Source organism: Rhinoraja longicauda, chromosome 27 (genome assembly GCF_053455715.1).
Source record: "Rhinoraja longicauda isolate Sanriku21f chromosome 27, sRhiLon1.1, whole genome shotgun sequence".
Taxonomy (NCBI): domain Eukaryota; kingdom Metazoa; phylum Chordata; class Chondrichthyes; order Rajiformes; family Arhynchobatidae; genus Rhinoraja; species Rhinoraja longicauda.
The window spans coordinates 16,580,681-16,603,045 of NC_135979.1; the positions used below are offsets into that span (position 1 = coordinate 16,580,681).

Genomic DNA, 22,365 nt, shown 5'->3' on the forward strand with positions numbered 1-22,365 from the left:
TTACCAATTTCTATAGATGCACCACCGAAAACATTTTACCCGGATGAAATTGTAAGAAATTGCTACGAATTGTGTATGCAGCCCAGTCTATCACTCAAATCAGCCACCCCTCCCCCAAAAATCCAACTATATTTAACACACTTCAGGAAAGAAGCCAACATAACCAATTACCAATCACTCTGCATTCATCCATACTTTTCTCCAGTCTTCTATTGGGCAGAATACACCAAAGAGTGAAAGCATTCACCTCCAGATTCACGAAAAGTTTTGTTATCAGATTATTGACTGGACCTCTCACATGCTGGAGATAAATTCCCTGATCTTCCAATTTACCTCGTTGTGGTCCATGAACTTTTTTAAAAAAGCACTTTCCATAGCTGTAACAGCTATTGCATTGCTTATTTTCTCTTTTGCACTGCCCGTTACTCATGTATGATGTGATTTGCCTGTATGACGTGCAAAGATTTTCACTGTATCTCAGTACACGTGACAATAATAAACTAATGCCGATCAATAATTTTTGATTCACGCACAATGTTTTTCAAAGATGCAATGTGGTAGATTGATGAAAAAACCCCAGCAAAAGCAAATGTAAATACATTCTTTTAATTCAATATGACTTGTAGGTCAGACATCAAAATTATGTACACAATCTGAAACCTCTTTGTATAGTTATGAATAATTACAATTAGAAAGTTGACACTTAAATCAATTGTTTCTAACAATGAATTTAACAAAATAACTTTTTTCATTAAAGTTTATTCTCAGTACGCGATTTGCTGGCAAGGCCATTTTTATTGATCATCTCTAGTATCCCTGAAACAATATTCATGTGTCACCTACATTAAGCACCAGACAGGGGCAGTTTGATACATGGGAATGCCTTGGTAAATCACATAAAATATCAGGTTAAAATCAACTTGTTAATATGGTACTGCAGATAATCCTGGACAGACTGGGTCAACATTGGGTTTTCTTCATTAAACAGATTTTTAATTTTGACAATTGTAGACACATTATTACTGATACCAACATTATGAAAAAGACAATTAAAAGGTTTTCACTAATATATTACTAAATTTGCACAGTCTATCCAGGATGCACAGTAATGTGCAAAAACAAACATTTACTTCACAAAAGATGATTGTAATGACCAAATTACAGCTTCACAGAAGGAACAAGTACGTCAATGGCTTAAATTATTGCCTGGAAATATGGATTCGCATGGAAGAAAGAAATTTAATTGTAGGTAAAAATCTAATAACAATGTGGGAAATTCTACAAGTTGAAAACACATTTTTGTAAGGCTGTTAGGTTGAAATAATATTAATATAATTAAATATAATTATAATAAACAATCATTTGTATTCTCAGTTTAAAAATGATAAAACTCAGAACAACTTTATCAAGAATTCTAGTTTTCGATTAGGATATAATGTCCATCTTCAAAATATCCATCCTCGAAATTTACATTCCTCAGCTTATTATGCAGATTTTCTTAGACTGTTTATGCCTATGAAGCAGCATTGCCAGTATAATCTAGCCCAAGATGATACACATACATTTTCTTTTTTAAAACAAGATTATATTCAATGAAAAACAAATCGTCAATGACAATTTCCTGAAAGCTATGGTTATATTTATTTGCCTAAAACAAAATAATTTTAATTCTTTTTCATTGGTGCAATGGATGAATATCAAAATGAGGAGAGGTTTCTTGGTTACCTGCTTCTTTGATTTTTACCATTAACTGTAGGTTTACAGAGCTCCTTTCTCCAGTGATTATGCATATAGTGTTTGTGTATTTTGAAGAGTTTACCAACACTCAGGTCAGCAGGCAGTTATCAAAAATCGCACTTGCTTTTCTCTTTTGACAGTGATTCAAACTGAGAAGCAGAAGATACGCTGCCATTGTTTTGTTTAGCCGTGGGGCAGCTGGACACTTGTACAAGGAGCATTTTCAGGGTAAACATTCATCCAACTGTTGTCTTTATTATTTATTGATCATTATAACTTGCAAAATGCTTGAGCGACTTTGGAGCTGGTTTTCCTCTTCAAAGCTTTGCAGATGAATGCACCAGCTTCCATTAACTTCTGCAGATCCACACCCTAAAATAGATTGCAGAAAGCTTACAATTGAATCAAAGATTTAACAGTATTCTTCCCAGATGCAAAGGTAGTTTACTGTCTATCTTTGTGGTAGTTATACACCAATCAGCCAAATCATTATGACCACTGATAGGTGAAGTGAATAAACATTGGTTATCTTGTTACAATGACACCTGTCAAGGGGTGGGACACATTAGGCAGCAAGTGAACAGTCAGTTCTTGAAGGTGATGTGTAGGATGCAGAGGAAATGGGTAGGAATAAAGACCTGAGCGACTTTGACAAGGGCCAAATTGTTATGGCCAGACGACTGGGTCAGAGCATCTCTGAAACGGCAAGGCTTGTGGGGTGCTCCTGGTCAGCAGTGGTGAGTACCTACCGACAATGGTCCGAGAAGGGACAAACCACAAACCAGCGACAGGGTGTTGGGCTCCCAAAGCTCATCGATGCACGAGGGCAACGAAGGCTATCCCGTCTGGTCCGAACCAACTGTGGGAAGCCGGTGGAGGGAGTGTGATACTCTGGGCAATGTTCTGCTGGGAAATCCTGGGTCCGGCCATTCATATGGACGTCAATTTGACACGTGTCACCTACCTAAACATCGTTGCAGACCAGGTTCACCCCTTCATGGCAATGTCAGTGCCCTCTTTCAGCAGCATAATGTGCCCTGCCACACTGCACACATTGTTCGGGAATGGTTTGAGGAACATGATGAAGTATTCATGGTGTTGCCCTGGCCTCCAGATCTCAATCTGATTGAGCATCTGTGGGATGTGCTGGATCGGCAAGTCCGATCCACGCTGGCTCCACCTCGCAACTTACAGGACTTGAAGGATCTGCTGCTAATGTTTTGGTGCCAGATACCACAGGATACCTTCAGGGGCTTGTAGAGTCCATGCCTCGGTGGGTCGACACTCTTTTGGCGGCACACGGAGGACAAACAGCATATTAGGCAGGTGGTCATAATGTTTTGGCTGATCGGTGTATGACACAACAATAATGAAATAATTGATTAATCATAGCGAGCAATCCTTATCAGCAATGTCCAGACATGATAAATCCCAGTGTCAGGAAAAACTTTGGGCAACTGATGCTAATTAATGCTACACTTTTCATAGAACAGCATCATAGTCATACAGCACAGAAAAAGGTCCTTTCCTTTCCTTTTCCTAACTCAGCATGGACAAGTTCATGCTGACAAGATACTCCATCTACGCTAGTCCCATCTGCCCACATTTGGCCCATATCTCTCTAGAACTATCCTGTCCATGTACCTGCCCAAGTGAAAATCTACAATTACCAAAACAGTAGCCAACTGCCCGCATTAGACAAATGCCCAGCATCTGATCAAAATCAGCCAATATCAAGGACCCACACCGCCATGGCTACACTTTACTGCTAGAATTGGGAAGAAGGGAGCCTGAAAACTGTGATCTGCAGGTTCAAGAACAGCTTTTTTCCCAGCAACCAACAAGCTCTTGAACATTGCACAATACTAAACTCAGCAGCTATGAATGTCTAGACACTGTGTTTTTGGTTGCACTATGAACTTTGATTTTGCAATATTATGGTTACCTGGAGTTACAGTTATTAACATATTGTCTTATTGCTTATAAACTGTATGGTGCTCATTCAAACTGTAAACTGTATGGTGCTCATTCTAAATAAAAAATAAGAGTTCTTGTAGAAATTCACCATTGACTAAACATCGTATGGATTACTCTCAAGAGGTTATATTCAAATCTACAGTAAAGTGGCTGGCTCTGCCTGCTTGGTGCTACTCCAACTGATTCAATGCCTTCTGGTAGTTTATAATCCATTACAATTATTGCTATGCTTTTTCCTTGTATCATACATAAACAGAAGTTAATTCTCCTAAAAACCCTAACCAAGCATAGCATTGAAAACAGCAATAAATTTAGCTACAGAGTCAGAAACCATTATCAGGTACTACCCTCTGTCAAGCTTCAAGTCCACTTCAGCAACTTGCACTGAATAATGCTGGTTTCACTACCTGGACTCAACATGACCCACTGCACTACTCCAGTACTCTGCATCCTCTTCAACAACAAAATATCTTGTTTTGTCAAGAGGGTGGTATAAACTGAAAACAAAATGGGAAAAAAGTGGTTGTCTAAAAAGGCAAACTTACTGTGTGAATTCCTAGTCCATTCAACATGTAGACCACATCCTCGGTTGCCACATTTCCTGATGCATTAGTTGCGTAAGGACAACCACCCAGGCCAGCCACTGATGAATCCACCGTGCTGATTCCCATCTGAAAATTGTAGAAAACATCAGCCAGTGACACCCTTTCTGCATTACTCATGTGGTTTAATTTACAGTATAGCTCTGTCCTTCCAGGGTAAAAACTAATTGAGGCAAACAAATCTCTAATTGTAAAATCAGTAAATAGGTTAGCCAGTTGTCATTTTCATCATGGTTTTTGTGTAGAAGGTGCACAAGATAATGTATCCCCATCACATGATCACAGTAATTACCCAGTCATGGAGAGAACCCATACACATGATAAACCCCTGAAATAAAAACAGAGTATAATTTGATCAGTATAGCATCATGTTTCATCATTTTTTTAAAAACTGGCTAACAGTATTAATTTACATATAAATCAGGAGGATAGGTCATTTAGCCCTTTGAGAGGCTGCTCAGCCATTTAATAAAACCATGGCTTCTGTGATAGTAATCTTGACTCCACATTTCTGTCTACGTGCAATAATGTTTCACCGCTTTTGTCTATCAAGAATCTATTTTCCAATATGTTGGAACTTTTGCCAAGTCCTGTGAATTTAGAAAAATTAAACAAATAAATTAACTATTACACAAGCCAATTCTTTTAAAGGCCCAGAGACAACGGTAATAAGAACACGACGGTCCAACAATTTTCCCGGTGATTATAATTTTCCCGAGTTCCTACCTCCCTTCCAAATCCTGATTTAGTTATTTCTGGGATATCACTAGTAAATTGATACAAAATACCAGTTTATTTCAAATGTAATCTCATTCTCCATTATTAATTCCGCAGACTCACTTTCTATACGTTCAATACTCATTTTCTTTAAAACTCTTTCTGTAGCTGTAGAAACTCTTTTCATTTATGTTTCTGGCTAGCTTTATTTTCTCTTTGTAATCTATCTATTATTCTTGTATTTTTTTAGAATTCTGTCCGATCTTGTGCCCTACTGCCTGATGGTGCGATTGTATCCTTGTCCTTTAAGTCTGATACAATCCTTTATTGTTTTTTGTTAACCACAGAGGGTGGGTTCACTCCTTGGAATCTTACATATTGGGATGTATATATTCTGTGTTTTCAAACTTTTACTTTATGCCGGTTTCTCAAAGAAACATCTTTTGCCAATACTACAACTCCAGAAAATGTTTAAACACTCTTTGTAAATTGTGCGGTATAGCAAAAATTAAGAATTTACTTTTTATAAATAACTACAGTATTTTTTTCATGGTGTAATGTATTGAGATCTGCAAAAGCTTCCATTGTCTTTCTAGCATGGAAAGCTCAAAATACAATTACTTCAAACATCTTGTTCATCATATTAACTGTAGTATCTTAGCTATTGCAGTTAATGTAATAGCCATAACTACAGTTAGCTAGCATTAACAGCAAAGGTTAATGCTTAATATGGAACACAAAATGATGCCATGAATTTGACATTTTTATCCTGAGAAAATTATTTAGGCTAAACAGGGTGACAAAAAGAGAAACGGATAATTAAAAGGTGCCTTGACTATAAACAATAGAAATACTAAAAATTCCTTGCCTGTAATGCTGTAAAAATATTGACAAGAGCCTGTCCATATGTGTCATGGCAGTGTACAGCTAATGCACTGATTGGCACCTCCTTGATTACAGCCGACAGCATTTTGTGCATGCTGCCCGGTGTTCCTACACCAATGGTATCTCCCAGGGATATTTCATAGCAGCCCATTGAATAAAGCTTCTTGGCCACCTGCAGAAAGCACAAAATTGATTATCAGATCAATAGTTTCCATCTGGCCAATGGATTCTGCAATCCATCTTAAATTCAGCCATGGAATTTTAGTGCAGAGTATCTCAAAATTAGAAGGAAAGACTGTTTCTGCCTTTGTTTAAATTATATCTGATTTGATAATGTGGAAGACTAACAAGTCGGCTAAGGTAAATAAGGAAATTAATGGTGTGGAAAGTGGCAGAAGATTAAGTATTTTTCCATAATCCTCAGAGAATATACATTTCATTTGGAAATATGATTTCATGGGAAAAGTAATCACTGTTGGTAAATTAAAGGACTACAAGATTAAAATAAATGGTTTATAAAATTGCAAATAGTATGCTTGTGGTCTGGGAGTTATGGAAACCACTACAGTATGCCAAAACAATTGAAAGAGGGCAAATATATAGTATAGAAGTAAGCTGGCAAATATATCATAGAGCTTCTAAAACCATGTAAACGGATGGCGGGGAAGATAAATGGGGAACAATTCATTGTAATATATTTAGATTTCAAAAGGTCATTTTAAAGAAAGTATATACTTGTCTTCGAGGTAATGCAGCATTAGACCGCATAGATTCCCATGATTCACGATCATTTGTGGGGAGAGGTGGTTGATGATTGTTGTTCTGTGAGGAAACACTAAGCAGATTGGGCATAAACTCTGGACCCAACAAACATTTTTCAGTTGGTTTAACTAGGTAGATATTGTGGGAGCCTAAAATAAGGGACATGGTCTCAGGATAATTTCTCATCCATAAGCCTGAATGAAGGAAGAATTTCTTCGCTTTGGAATTCTCAACCCATGAATGGTACAGATACAGGTTTTCAGCCTTTTTGGGGAAATAATGGGTTTAAAAGGTTCATGGCATCAGGCAAGAATGTAATGTAGAAGCCAAAGATCAGATCAGGTAAGACCTCACTAAATGGCAGAATACTCTAAGGGCCATACAACAAAGTCTTGCTATTTCTTATACTAAACTACATGTACTGATCAATAAAGTTAAAGTACTGTAATGCAAAACTGTTTTTATTTCTGATTAATGTTGTTCTACCTTCATTCCCATCATACTTGCCTCTGCAACTTTAGTAGGGGAAATATTTCCTTCATATGGACATCCGACAACACAAGACACGTAGCTGAAACAATTAAAACAAAAACAAAGCTTGTTTAGTAAGATGACCTTTTGTGACGGACTCTTTGTACAAGTCCCTGCTGTTCAGAACCAGGCAGTGCAGATCATTGATAACTACACCCAAGATCCAAATAAAATCAGAAATTACAGAAAACTGCAGATGCTAGAAAGCTGACATAACAGCAGATAATGTTGGCAAAACTCAGCAGACAGGCAGCATAAGTGGAACGAGAAACAGTTAATATTTCAGTAGCAAGACCCTTCTTCACAACTGGAAAGAAACTGTAGCTATTAATAACAGAGAATGTCATAGAGTCATACAGTGTGGAAACAGGCCCTTTGGCCCAACATGCCCACATGTGACCAACATGTCCCATCTACACTAGTCCTGCCTGCTTTTGGCCCATATAGTTCCAAACCTATCCTATCTATGTACCTGTTTCTTAAATATTGCAATAGTTCCTGCCTCAACTATCTCCTCTGGCAGCTAATTCCATACACCCACCACCCTTTGAATGAAAAGGTTACCACTCAGATTCCTATTAAATCTTTCCCCCTTCACCGTAAACAATAATTGGACCACTGTGAATGTATGAAGTTCAAACAAATATTGAAAAGCATGCAAGAGGCACTGGGACCGTTCTTGCCAAAATAGAATTAATAATTGCCATAAAAGATTAAGAACCCTGCTGTCCATCTGCATATAGTTAAAGAGGGATATGTGTTAATGCCAATAGGGTTATCAACCCTCATAAAAGTGTCAAGATATGACCTATAAAGGATGTTGCTGTTTGCAAATACATTTCTTACATGTGCACAACAGATTACATGAAGAGAAAAACAGCATATTTAAAGATTACTAGAACACCTTTCCAGCCTCAAAATCTTCCATATAGACAGGTTGAAATTGCATATACCACAGTAGAGTACGGTGTTACGAAACATTGCCAGAAATGATGCTTGGTGTTACAAATCCGTTGGGAGGACTTTATTGAAAAGTAAGAAGTGTGAGTGGCACGTGTCTTTGAGTGGTTAGAGCATACAGTTGTGGTGCCGAGTTTCAGCTGACAAATTATGGAAATTGGGGATTTTGGGAGAATGATGCATTTGTTTTTATTTGAGTACTTTGGAAAAGAACATTGATGTTGCAATAAGATTAAATTCATCCTTTAATGTGCATGGCCAAAAGGTTTCTCAGAATTAGTAACAAAACAGGAATTTAGTCATGTCCAAAAATGTTTAACTAATGCTGCACTGAACTTTTGACCACATTGATACTGATTCAGTTTTATCCTCTATATTTGTGAATAGATTGGAATAATGGGAGCAACTACACCTTCCCCTGTCAAGCCCTTCCGTGATGGAATTTACTACCACTCTGCATGGTGTGTACTATTAAGCACTTACAACTTTTCAGAACTTGGGATCTTCATGTTTCCTGGAAACCTATTCATGTATCAAATGAATCATTTATTGTGTGCTGTTGTCAACAACAGTTATCAGCACACAGTATCCAAAGTGAGAAGAATAAACAGAAAGCCTGGGTTAGCTTTTTCGTTCTTGTTTTGGATGGAATGCAGCTTCTTACCCGTTACCTGGGTTGGAGAGATGACCTGAGTGAGGTACATAAAATTCTAAGATGTACAGAAGGGGTAGATAATCAGGATATCCCCCCTCATGGTAGGGGGCATAAAAAACAAGATGTCACAGGTTTAAGGTGAGCGGAGGAAGCTTTAAAAGGAATTTGCAGGGAAAGTTTACCCTACCCACAGGACAAGGAGATTAATATCTGGAACTCAGAAGAAGTGGTAGAATCAGATACAATCACTATGTTAAAGAGGCACCTATACAGCCACTTGCATGGGCAAGATAGAGGATATGGACCTAATGTGGACAAATTGGATTTGTGCAGATATGCGAAAAACGTCAGCATGGATGTAGTGGGATGAAGGGCCTGTTTCTGTGCCACACAACTCTGTGACTCTAGGTCTGATTGTATAACTGTAATTGTAGGACAGCCAGCACCATCCTGTGGCCAAAATCAATAAATACACTACCCCGCAAATGTCCAGTCACAATCTAGTTACACAATTATTCAGTTCATTCTATTTGCATAGTCTCTCATTATTGTTCCACAAACAGTTTATGCATTCCTCTTCTGAGAAGCTTCTTTGTTATTGAACTAAAGATTCAAGACATGGATTATGTTCGATTTCAGTCTGCTCTGCAGAGAGAAAGCGATTGCTGTTCCTTCCAGTTGAATAGCTCCATCACCATTATCCAGAAAACCAGCGACGATTGGATAGCTGTACAGTGCAACTCCTGGATATAAAGCCCTCAAACTGTCAAGTTAGAAAAAGGCTGACAAAAGGTTTTGGAATATTTTGTTTAAAAAAAATGAAGCTTACATTTTCAATGTAGTTGAACTTCATGTAGAAGTTGTTATAGAAAGGAAACCAGATTACCAAGTTAAATTCTTGATTCACATCTATGGGATATTTCACCCTTTCTAGAAAGAGGGATGTAAATTCACTCGGGGAAATAAAACAAAATGCCATCTCTTACTCGGTAGAGGTTGGGAAAAAATAGAGAACTCAGTTACATTAAGGCACCTATGATCACTTACAATGCCTAAAACACATTTTTTGTTGATAACATACCTTAGAAACAATTAGAATCCTATTCTATGAGTGGATCATAAGTCATAGGAAAGAATTAGGCCATTCGGCCCATCAAGTCTACTCCGCCATTCTATCATGGCTGATCTATCCCTCCCTCCTAACCCCATTCTCCTGTCTTCTCCCCATAACCTCTGACGCCTGTCCTAATCAAAAATCTATCTACCTCTGCCTTAAAAATATCCACTGACTTGGCCTCTACAGCCTTCTGTGGCAAATAAATTCCATGGATTCACCACCCTCTTGACAAAAGAAATTTCTCCTCATCTCCTTCCTAAAAGAACGTACATTCATTCTAAGGCTATGACCTCTAGTCCTAGACTCTCGCACTAGTGGAAACATCCTCTCCACATACACAAAATGCTGGAGTAACTCAGCAGGTCAGGCAGCATCTCGGGAGAGAAGGAATGGGTGACGTTTCGGGTCGAGACCCTTCTTCAGACCCACGTCTCGACCCGAAACATCACCCATTCCTTCTCTCCGGAGATGCTGCCTGACCTGCTGAGTTATTCCAGCATTTTGTGAATAAATCGATTTGTACCAGCATCTGCAGTTATTTTCTTATACTATATATATATTCTCTCCACATACACTCTATCCAAGCCTGTCACTATTTTGTGTTTCAATGAGGTCCCCCTTATTCTTCTAAACTCCACCGAGTGCAGGCCAGGTGCCGACAAATGCTCATCATAGGTTAACCTGCTCATTCCTGGATAATGCAGTTAACAATTTACTCTTGTGCTTTTGCCCTAAACAGGAAGGTTCTAGCGGGTTTTTTTTGGATAATCAAGAGAAAGCTAAGTAACTGGTTTGACTTTTAAGTTTCAATATAATTTTGATCCTATTTATGTAGATACGAGGGGAAATGCTTTCAATAAAAACAATAAAAAACATGAAAAATTCGTAACTTTACCCTCGAACTTGAATATTTGTATCCTTCGCTGCTTTCATCACCTCTTCAAATCGTTGCAGACTCTCATCAATAGAACAATTAATATTTCTTTTACTGAACATTTCTGAGGCTGCTCCAAAGATGGCTACTTCTGTTGCACCAGCTTTCAGCTGTGAAAATCAATATATTCTGCTCTTCACAACGTGACATAATAAATTGAGGTATAATACTATATATATAATACTATATACTATTATAATACTACCTAATTCCAGCTCTAATTTTACACATTTATCTGCTTTTACTCATTCTTGAGAATGAATTTTCCCAAGGGTTCTCACTAAGCAGGTTATTAATCTATCCTTTGTGTCTTCAAACTTATGTATTTACATGTTTATAGTAGATCTAGGAAATACCAAGATTTCCAAGTCAAAATCCTTTTCATAAAAACGGAAAAATATTATGGGCATCCCGACTATATGGGCATCCCGACTACCTTGCATCTTATGGATAGCTATAATAAAACAAATATTTTTGCAGATGGTCCAATAATACAGCTTAACACACTATTTGCCTTTTTTTGATCCAATTGAAGTTCTCTCCCCATTCTCTTCTCTGCCTTCCAGTGCAGAGCTGTATATAATGGCTGGATCTTGCTCACTTTTTCTAGTGGCTACTATTGCAACAATCAGTACTCGACTGTTGAAATTGAAGTGTCAGATTTCTGTGCATACACCATGAAACGCAGATCGAATTGACTAATTGGCACTCAAATCTATCAGTAAATGTTGTTGCTGGATTCCACCTCTTTATAACCCTAACAAATAAAAATGTTTGTAATAGATTGGATCGGAATTAAATTGTGGGCTGTCAATTTTATTTCTCCAAGTGTATGTGGAATTGAAATTAGAATTTCAAGACATGAAAAACAGCTAAACAAACTCTAACATTTTAACTTATTGCCTCAAATCATACTTGTGACACGGAAATTCCTGAAAGGTCCAGTAAAGAATTTTAACTCATTAAGTGAAGAAGGGGAAAGTGTAAAACTCAGAAAAGATACTTACTGCACTCTCAAACCCTTTTAGGTTTGGAGTCAACACTGGGTAGCTCACGTTTGGATATTTTCGGATTCCTTGCATCACTTGTTGCTGATCGGCCATCTGTACAGAGGCAATGAATAAGTTCCAAAATATAGGACGGCCAAGTATAAGAGTCGTCATATATATATGCCTGTTACTTAGAGATTCCAGTACAGTATTACCTAACTAGAACATTAACAATAATTGTTAACAGCAATAATTAAAGCAAATCATAATAAAACCTTTCGAACACCATAAAACTTCTCAGGGTATATGATGGAAGGAATATCAAACAAAAACAAATGAGTTATCGGTACAGGTGTCTTAAATGGTGGTAAACAGACAGATGCTTAAAAACATCTCGCTTGGGGAAGGAGAAAAAGCGGTTTAGAGATTACAGTTAAAGACAGTTTACAGTTTTGTGGCTAGACACCCGAAAGCATGACTGACAATAGCATTGTGGCGAAAATCAAAAAATACAGGAGTTAACTCAGATATTTCTCTAAAATGTGCCCTTCCATTTTAAATCCCATGAATTGAACATTCCCTTTTTATTTTTGTTACCTTTTAGATCCATTAATATCACATGATCATCCACACTTAAATAGTCAAGTATAAAGCCCAAATCATTTTGCTTATATTTTGTAGCAACTTATCTTAGTCCTCAGGTTTCTTAGTGCTTTTCCACTCCACTTACCACCCAACTCCAACACATGTGGTATGGTTAAGAAAAGTTTTTTTTTGAAAATGTGAAATGTGAGCAAAAACATTTTTAAAAATCTGTACACAAATTGTTTAATGTTAACTAAATTATAATATGCCCCAAACCTTCGTCCTGCAACAATGTGCTGTGACATCAGACTGCTTTGACTCAATACAATAGATTTCCTATTAGAGAAAACAACAATCTGTACAGGAATAGACTGAACAAATTCACCAATGAAGATTACTTTTCTTAAACATTAAAAATTTTGTTTTAAGAAACAAAAATTGAAGTAGTATTAATTTCCAAATGTATCAATCCCTTTAGAGTGCTTTTATTCAACAATTTTGCACTCAATTTTATGCTGCACGAGAGGAAAACTACATCACATTATTTGTTCAGAAGTAAACCGAGTCTCCAAACCAGTGATTAATCCCCTTTCAATGTATTCTTTCCACTCCCTTTTGCGACTATAACCATAAGACAGTTTGGACATGAAAGTCGGCTTTCTGATTGTATTACTTATTAGGGTCCAAAAGCTACTCAATGCCTAATATAACTGCAAACACCACTCCAGAGTATGTTCCATTTCTAATCTCTTACCTGAGGAACCCATTTTGGGGAGACAAAGCTTGTTGCTTCCACAACAGATAATCCAGCCTCCGAGAGAAGGTTAATTAACTGAATTTTTACATCAGCTGGAACAATAACCTGCAACCATATAATTATATTTTTGAGTGACAGCTAAAAGCAAAAAACAAACAATTCAAATGGTTTAAGTGATCCAATTTCAATGAGACTTTGCATAGACTTTGCAACAGGAAATCAGTTTGCTGTTTCCAGCATAGCAAGTATATTTCTGATTTAAAGATGTTATTGCCACTGTTTTAATTTTCAAATCAGACTATCTTCTCTGTTGCGATCTTGAATGCTGAATTCACCTGTTAGTCACTATGAACCTAAATTTCAATATGAAATCTTCAGTGTTTCAATGCGAATAGCTACGCAGAAGTCTGGCCAATTATTATTTTCCCAATTTGTTGAGGCCATTATCTATAAAATGACTCATATTTTGTTAAAAGTTTAAAAAAATTACATCTACAGTATGAAGGAAGTGACTAACATTAAAAGCAAGGTTTCAACATATAAAACTCAGAGAGTTAAACGTGGTTTCTGCTGAAATCGACGGTAGGGGTTGCAAGAGTGGGTTAATTTGCATCTTTGCCCCAAGTGCAGAGGTCCCGAAATTTCCTTTGTCTGCACAATTGCTGTGTACAACAGCACTAACTGCACTTTTCATTCAGGGCAACACCTCAGCCTGGGTTAGAGGTTCAAGTGTCAAGGACCTAAATGGCAAAACTGAAGAAACTACATTGGGGCTACAATTAGGGATTGATGATTTTTTCAAAAATCAAACTGGGTCATCATTCTGTATGCAGGAGAGGCTGCTAAGATTTTCTAACACTGCACTGGAAGTGAGGAGATGTTATCCATGAGGAACTGGGGCTTACTGAGCAAATATTTAGAAGATAATAGGAGCAAATTATTGCCATGGTTAAAATTAAAATTTGGCCTCGGAGATCCTGGATGTAGCAGGCAGACTTCAAGTCATGGTTAAAAATCTGCAAATGCATGCTCAGATGCCTTTATCCCATCAGCCTTAACTCCAGCTTCAAGTATCATATCTATCACTCGTATGTCAATAGCATTAATTAGGACATATCCGTACAGTGAATAAAGGGCACTTCATCACTCAATTTAACAACTATATAAATTGGATATGCACAGTGCACACATATTATTGTTATTTTAAAAGGTAGGAACTAGAGATAATGGGACATCTGATGGGATCAAATGCGACCTTGAGGTGGTCGATGATCATGCACGACAAGATGCTTTGTGCATCGGTAAGACAATAGATTATTCCTGCATTGTAAGAACATAAGAAATGAGAACCAAGGACTTTAATGGCTGTCCTATTGGTCAATAAAACCACAGCCATCTTTTAGGCTCAGCACCAGTTTACTATTTTATCTGCCCAATGGCATTTATGTCTTTAGATTGGTTGGTTTGGGACTATAGCAAAAATTTAATCTTTTCCTTTTCAGACTTTGTTCCTGTAGTTGGAAGTTCCAGAAAGCAATTTATAAGTGACTAAAAAATTGACTCAAGCAATCTTTGTTGCAATCAAGTTCTCTACAGTAAATGGGGAATAGTGTTTTATCCAATACCACGTTTAATCAGTTTCCCATAATAACACATTTTTCACTTAAAACCCTACCTGTTAAGTGAGAAAGTGAGAAAAAGAACTAGTATTTGAAATCAGTACGAGCGTAATATTATTTTAGACCATTAATTCATATTGTTAACAGGGCCGTATTAAGCTAGTGCATTAAGCTAGTGCAATAGCATATGTTATAATGGTGCCTTAAATACGGGACAAGGTGACGTCACCGCCCGTGCCCCACGTGACCTCACCCAGCCAGTGGCCACATGCTCCCGCTCCACCAATGACAGCCGCCCGGGCTGGGAGGCGGGTTGCAACCTCCGTTCGGCGAACACACTCGGCCCCACTCCTCGAACACACTCGACCCGCTCCCTGAACTCCGTGAACGTTAACGAGCTCCGTTAGCCTTCACTGTCCGGGCCTACAGTGGCCTGCGGGCCTAATACGGGACTCTCAGAGAGTGTGTGATGGAGGGGTTTAATGTAGTGATACAGCGCAAAAACAGGCCCTTCGGCCCACTGTCCGTACCGACCGGCGATTCTCGTACACTCTAGGGCCAATTTTACACATACACCAAGCCTATTAACCTACTAGCCTGTACGTCTTTGGAGTGTGGGAGGAAACCAAAGATCTCGGAGAAAACCCACGTGATCACGGGGAGAACGTACAAACTCCATACAGACAGCACCCGTAGTCGGGATCGAACCTGGGTCTCCGGTGCTGCAAGCGCTGTAAGGCAGCAACTCTACCGCTGCGCCACCGTGGGGGAATGCCGGAGGATTGCAAGAAGAGGGCCGGAGTGGGAGCCGAGGGTGCCAGAGACGTAGAGACAGGGAGGGCCGGAGGAATGTGGAAAAGGTAGGGCCGGAGGAGTGAATAGAGACGGGACTGGAGGTATAGGGGTGAGAGGAACGGAGTAGTGGATGCTGAGAGGCATGCAAGGTGTGGGTAGAGGAGGTGGTAGAAGAGTGGAGGAGACAGGGCGTGGGAAGTGAGGAGAGAAGGCCGGGGGATTGGTGAGAAAGAGGGCCCGAGCTTTTGGGATGGGTGAGAGGGAGTTGCAGGATTTTGGGAGTATGAGCCAGAAGAGTAATGAGAAAGAGAAATGTACGGACGGGTAGGGGCTGAGAAAAGGCTGAAAGTGTGATGGAAAGTGCCTATAGAAATGGAAAGTAAAAGCCGGAGGAGGGGGACATGGAGGGAGGTGTGGGGGAAAGAGGTTCGGAGGAAACGGGGAGAGTGTAATGGAGATGGGCAGGGGGGAGAGTGGGACGGAGAAGAGGAGGGAGAGTGGAACAGAAGACTAGGAATAAGAGGGGGAGGTAGATTGGCGGAAGAGAGGACTGGAACAGTAGCTATTTGGTGCGACGAAGGTGTGGGAGGCGAGGGGGAAGGGGGATTGGGGAGAGAGATGCCCAGTGGAGTGGGGAGGAGAGAGCCGGAGGAGTGGGGAGAGAGAAGACCGCAGGAGTGAAGACAGAGAGAAGGCCCTAGCAAAGAGAGGGAGGGGTGGAGGGGTAGGGAAAAAACAGGGGAGCAAGTGCCAGAGGAGTGGGGAGAGAGCGCCGGAGTAGGGAGGAGAGCCTCAGCAGTGGGAGAGATGGGGGGGGGTGATGAGGTGGTGAAAATGGACAAGAGAAAAGAGCCGATGAGCAAGGAGTGAGAGGGCCGGGATGTGTGGGGAGACAAGGCCAATATTCGAGCAGAGGGGTCCGGAAGAGTGAGGTGTTTGGGTGAGGCCGGAGGTGTGTGGAGTAAGAGGGCTGGAGACTAGGCGGTTGGGCGGTGACGCGCCGGCTGCCCATTGGTCTACGCAGCCCTGCCACCAACACATTCTAACCACGGCGTTGGCAACACATTCTAACCGTGGCAGTTGGGGAGTGGCGTGCGCAACACAGCATCCCTCAGTGGGATGCCGATTTCAAGGATTCAGCACGGGCCCCGTAGCAAATACTACTTTTGCTACTATGATAATCCGGCCCTGATTGTTAACCCATTGGACACAATTTGGTTGACATTGTAACAACAGAATTCAATTCAGCTTGAAATTCATTCTGACACAACTGACACTTTGTTTCTACCGCAATGTTTCAGCATCCTGTGTTGTGCATTACCTTTTCATTTTGCAGTCCATCTCTGGGTCCAACTTCAACAATTTTCACTTGCTTGGGTAGAGACTGTGCCACAGCCGCACTAGCCTGCATAGCATTTAGAAAAATTGTCAATATCTTAAAAAAAATCTGGTATTGTTTCTCTGAAATGGCACCAAAGATCTCCCTGCAATCATTTCTACAAAAAGCACCAATATTACTGCATTAACAATATGTAGTTTTCCCCAAAAGTTGATTTAACAAAAGTGTTCACTTTCGAACAAACAATCCTTGGTTTAAGGTCATGTGTTATCCACTAAACACATTTTGTACTTTGTACCAAGAAAAACAAAAATTTAACTGCCAAATAATGAGCATTACAAAGTAAACAGTGGAGGTGCAGAGAAGCCAAACACACATGCATACAAATCAAATCTGGTGAAACTGTTTCCATTTATCTTTAAGTTGCATTAGCAAAACCTGCATTGATTGACTATCCCTAACTTACGGTGATCCGGATCCGGCATGGGGGGAAGGAACGAAGTAGGGACCAACATTAGTCCTTTTTGAAGTCTGGAGAAGGGTCCTGACTTGAAAGATCAGACCGGCCCGTGGTGAGTGCTGGAGGCTGGTCCGGGAGAACAAAGAGGGACCCGGCTTGGGGGGGCTACTGAGAACAAAGAGGGACCTGGCGTTGGGGGGGGGGGGGGGGGGGGGGGGGGCACCAGGATAACAAGTAGGGACCCAGCATGGTGGGGCTGTTGAGAATGAAGGACCATTGGGACTATATTGAACACTTTGTAACTTTGTCAGCTCCCTATACATGGCAATTCTTTGCAGACTTTGTCTATGATATGCAAAACAAAGAATTTCACATGTAATAATAAAGTATTATTCATTCATTGTGCAGGGGTTAAAGTAGGAAGGGGAAGGCAATCGAACTTGATTCAATAAAAGTTAAAAAATCAATTATTTTAAAAGTGAATGATTGGGATCAAAGCAATAGTCTCAGATGTATTTTCTGTATTGGAGTCAACATAAAATGGAAAATGCACGGTATTCAGTCATTTAACAAAAGTAACAGGAGTCAATCCGCTCCTAGAGTCTCTTCCTTTGAATAAGATCTTGGCTGATCAAATCTTGCACTTAACACCAATCTTACTCTCCCCATATCCCTCGACTCTCTTGCAGCTTAAATATCTATCAGTCTCCATCTTGAATACATTCTTTGGCTCTGCCTCCTCCACTCTCCCAGGAAGAAAATTCCAGAGTCAACTTTCAATGAAGAAATCGCCTATCACTGTCTTAAAGTCAAAGTCAAGTCAAAGTCAATTTTATTGTCAATCCTCAGCCAGTTTACACAGACTTTACAGCGAATGCAGCGCCGGATACTCAGGTTCGATCCTGACTACGGGTGCTGCACTGTAAGGAGTTTGTACGTTCTCCCCGTGACCTGCGTGGGTTTACTCCGAGATCTTCGGTTTCCTCCCACACTCCAAAGACGTACAGGTATGTAGGTTAATTGGCTGGGTAAATGTAAAAATTGTCCCTAGTGGGTGTAGGATAGTGTTAATGTACGGGGATCGCTGGGCGGCACGGACTTGGAGGGCCGAAAAGGCCTGTTTCCGGCTGTATGTATATGATATGATATGACAGAAAATCGAAATACCGTTTCCCACAATCCCGAGGAACAAAGTGCATAAAACTAAGTTAAAATTAAAAAGACACAGCAAACAACAATCAACATAAAATATAAAATATAGTCACTTCAAATGCGTTAAAAAAAAAATTTTTTTTTAAAAAGTGTCTGGTGCTGGATGTGGATAAATCCCTTATCATTATCTTAAAATGATGCCCGAAGGTCTGGTTAGCTTTACAAAGGGAAACATCCTGTCATTTTTTACCCTGTCACTCTCCTCAGAATGTTATACATGTCAGTAAGATCATTCTCATTCTTCTAAACTCAAATGAGTACAGACCCAAGTTGCTCAACATCATCTTCCTGTGAATCAACCTAATTAATGTTATGTTCTCTGCCTTAAATGCAAGTCTATCCTTCTCTAGAGAACAAAACTGTAAACAGTACTTAATGTATGGTCTCAATAGCACACTAGAAGATTGCTTCCAAAGCCAACATTTGTACTCCATACCCCTTGCACTCCATACCCATTAGCCTTTGTAATTATTTGCAGCACCCTTTATGTTTCATGCATTAAAATCGTTTGTACTGCAACATTTTGTAGTTTCACTCCATTTAGATTAAAAATTGTCATTACTTCTTGTCATTTTTATCATTATTCCTTCCAAAATGAAACTCACTTTTCCCAGATAATATTCCATCCATTAACTTTTTGCCAGTTCACTTAATGTATTAACATTGCTTTGCATGTTCTTTGTGTCTTCCTCACAGCTTGTTAACTCACTTATATATTTGTATCATCAGCAAATTCAAATTATTAATAGTTTGTAAATAAGTGATGCCCCAGCATTGATACATGTGGCACTTAACTTCCTGCTGATTATCAGTCCAAAAATGACCCAATTACTCCTTCTCTGCTAAATGTTAGTTAGCCAATCTCTTATCCATGCCCATTATTTCCTACAACTTTGTGGGCTCTTATCTTGTGCGATAACCTTTTATGTAGCACCTTATCATATGCTTTCCAAAAATCCAAAATAGCTGCATCTGCTGATTCCCATGATTCAATTTGCTTGATCCTCTATTTTTGGGATCTTCAATGGACCAAGAAGACTGAATCAAAACAATTGTTTTCGAATCTCTGCTATTTCTTTATACCCAATGTCATCCCCTAAACATTTACATTGGCTGCTGCCCTTCGTTCGCAGTAGAAGCTCTTACAACCCGCTTTATATTATTCACTACTCTACTCTCATACTCTTTCTTTGCCCTCTAATTTTCATAGTCATCCGTTGCTAGTTCTTAAATATGCCCCTATCCTATGGTGTGCCACCAGTCTTTGCAAGATTGTTGACTTTTCTTTCAATTTTATATCATGTTTAACTTTCTTGGTTATCCATGGACAGGACAGCCTTCTTTTAAAGCATCCGTTTCTTATTAAAAAAATACCGTTGCTAAGATTTGCAAAAATGTCTTCTTAAATGTCTGCCACTGCTGATCTACATACCATTGCAATAGACTAAGGATTTAGGGCACTAAAGTTTCTGATCCTCAAATTAAATTTGAAATTCTTCTGTACTTTGATTACATTTTCCCTAGAGTATCCATTACTGAGATCATTCATCTCATTACATGATACCAAAGAACATATTAACTGAACATGGCTGCAAGTGCTTTAGTTTTTTTGTTAAGCGCTCACATGCTGGACTCAGCTTTGTTTCAGATGGGAATGTTTTTAGAGCATTCTTTTCCTGGTAGCTATAGAACTATCCACCACTATCCATGGACAGCCTGTCAATAATTTTATAAGCTCTGAGGAGACCGATGATGCTGATGCAAGAGCTGCAGATGCTTCTACAAATGGTGTACAATGTGCCGGATGGAGCAGGTGGATAGTTTACGATATGGCGCACTCCTTTCGCTGTTTACACATGGTTTCTGTGAGCTCACAATGCGTGGACTTGAGATTCCCAATACAAAGCTGCATATTGCTACTTCAGTAGTCAGGTGCAAGGCACTCCAAAATGCCAGTAGGGATTTTTTCCAGGGGGCATTGAACACATCCTTGAATCATCTCTTCTGCCTGCCTGGTAATCTCTTCCCCTGACAAAGTTTAGAATGCTTGTTTGCGGGAGTCTAGAGTGAGGTGTGCAAATGATGCGCTTGTCCAACAGAGTCGATTGCATGTAACGAGGGCCCCAATGTTGGGATGTTGGCACAGAAGATACTGACGTTGAATCGCTTACTCGTCCAGTGGAGAATTTTGCTTAGAATTCGCTTTGATGGTATCTTCCAGGACCTTAAGTTGCTTGCTGCAATTAGTCCAGGTTCTCAGAAACATAATGAAATTTAGCAATCTCCGCTGAGTGGTCAACCAAGAGCTTTGTATCATGCAAGAGGTCTTGACCTTCAAACACTCTTCTCAATTGAGCAGAGGCTACGTTGCAGTATTGAAAACAACAGCAAATGTTATCATCAAAGATCAGGGTAAAGTCATCAGTAATTGCTGAAAGGAGCACTTTGAAGAACTCCTCACATCAGACTTTGTTCTTGATACAAATATGCTTAACACTTGCCCACAGTAAACTATCCCAGACTGTGATGTCATTTGTTGGATAGACACAAAATGCTGGAGTAACACAGCGGGTCAGGCAGCAACTCTGGAGAAAAAAGATAGGTGACGTTTCGGGTCGGGATCCTTCTTCAGACTGAAGAATCCCAACATTTTGCGTCTATGGATATTGTGTGTCTATCTTTGTTATATCCAGCATCTGCAGTTGCTTTTTATTACATGATGTCATTTGTGGCTTGGTGCTTCCCGACATCAATCTCTACCCGAGACTGCGAGCTCTTCGATGTTGAAATCCGCAGGCCGCGGTTGGAGCATTGATCCCAGGCGAGGCAAGTCCATGGTTCAGACTGAAGAAGGGTCTCGACCCGAAACATCACTCATTCCTTCTCTCCTGAGATGCTGCCTGACCTGCTGAGTTACACCAGCATTTTGTGAAGCAGTATATGCAATTAGTATTTTATAGGGACCTTTATTCGAGAACTTTAAATATAAAGGAAAAAGAACTACAAATAGTGCGATGACTCTTTCTTCTTACTGTACCCTAGTTAATCTGTGGAACACATTGACACAGCACAGTGTGGAGGCCATGTCAGTGGATATTTTAAAGTTAGAGAGAGACAAATTCTTGATTAGAACGGGTGTCAAGGGTTATGGGGAGAAGGCAGGAAAATGGGATCAGGAGGCAGAGGTCAACTATGATTGAATGGCGGATTCGATGGGCCAAAAGGCCTAATTCTACTCCTATAACTTGTGAACCCTTAATGGGGTTTTTTTCTGCCTTCATCAGTCATGAAAAAAACTACTTCTCTCTTTGGAAGGAGATTAAATTACAACCGTCACCGTCTGCAGTGAGTGTATTTTGAAGATTTCAACTACATCGTCAGTCACTCACTGTTGAGGTCAGCGCACGTTGAAAGGCAGCCGCGGCAACACTCGGCAGTCTCGGCAACAACCCCGCAGCCGACAGCGGCGCCATTTTCGGCGGTTTCAACCGAAGCATGACCCCGTCACCAGCCCTGCGCCCGGGGACCACGTGACCCCGTCACCAGCCCTGCGCCCGCGGACCACGTGATCCCGTCACCAGCCCTGCGCCCGTGGACCACGTGACCTCGTCGCCAGCCCTGCGCCCGAGGACCACGTGACCCGTCACCAGCCCTGCGCCCGGAGACCACGTGATCCCGTCACCAGCCCTGCGCCCGGGGACCACGTGAGCGCAGAGAGCACGTGATCAGCAT

The 22,365-nt window shown here is 40.1% G+C and overlaps 1 protein-coding gene across 2 annotated transcripts; it reads right to left on the bottom strand.

Moving 5' to 3' along the window:
- Window positions 1–625: 625 nt before the first annotated feature.
- Window positions 626–22,166, bottom strand: hmgcl (3-hydroxy-3-methylglutaryl-CoA lyase). 2 transcript variants are annotated; one of them, XM_078423173.1, is made up of 9 exons: window positions 22,023–22,166; window positions 16,944–17,027; window positions 13,206–13,313; window positions 11,885–11,980; window positions 10,839–10,987; window positions 7,188–7,251; window positions 5,902–6,090; window positions 4,260–4,385; window positions 626–2,109 (listed from the first exon to the last, which is right to left on the bottom strand). In XM_078423173.1, exons 1-9 carry the CDS (start codon window positions 22,128–22,130, stop codon window positions 2,008–2,010), a joined length of 1,026 nt encoding a protein of 341 aa, XP_078279299.1. In that variant the 5' UTR covers window positions 22,131–22,166; the 3' UTR covers window positions 626–2,007. The 2 variants fall into 2 exon arrangements, with proteins under 2 accessions (XP_078279299.1, XP_078279300.1); XM_078423174.1 differs by lacking the exons at window positions 13,206–13,313; window positions 16,944–17,027 and having other exon boundaries at window positions 22,023–22,126.
- Window positions 22,167–22,365: the final 199 nt, after the last annotated feature.

Bases quoted from the DNA above. Each gene is read 5' to 3' on its own strand.
- hmgcl (XM_078423173.1), bottom strand. From the start codon at position 22,130: ATGCTTCGGTTGAAACCGCCGAAAATGGCGCCGCTGTCGGCTGCGGGG. The intron at 13,314-16,943 runs GTAATGCACAAC...ATATGGTTGCAG, and splicing joins ATGGACTGCAAAATGAAAAG to GTTATTGTTCCAGCTGATGT. The intron at 4,386-5,901 runs GCAAGGAATTTT...TACAATTTTCAG, and splicing joins ATATTTTTACAGCATTACAG to ATGGGAATCAGCACGGTGGA.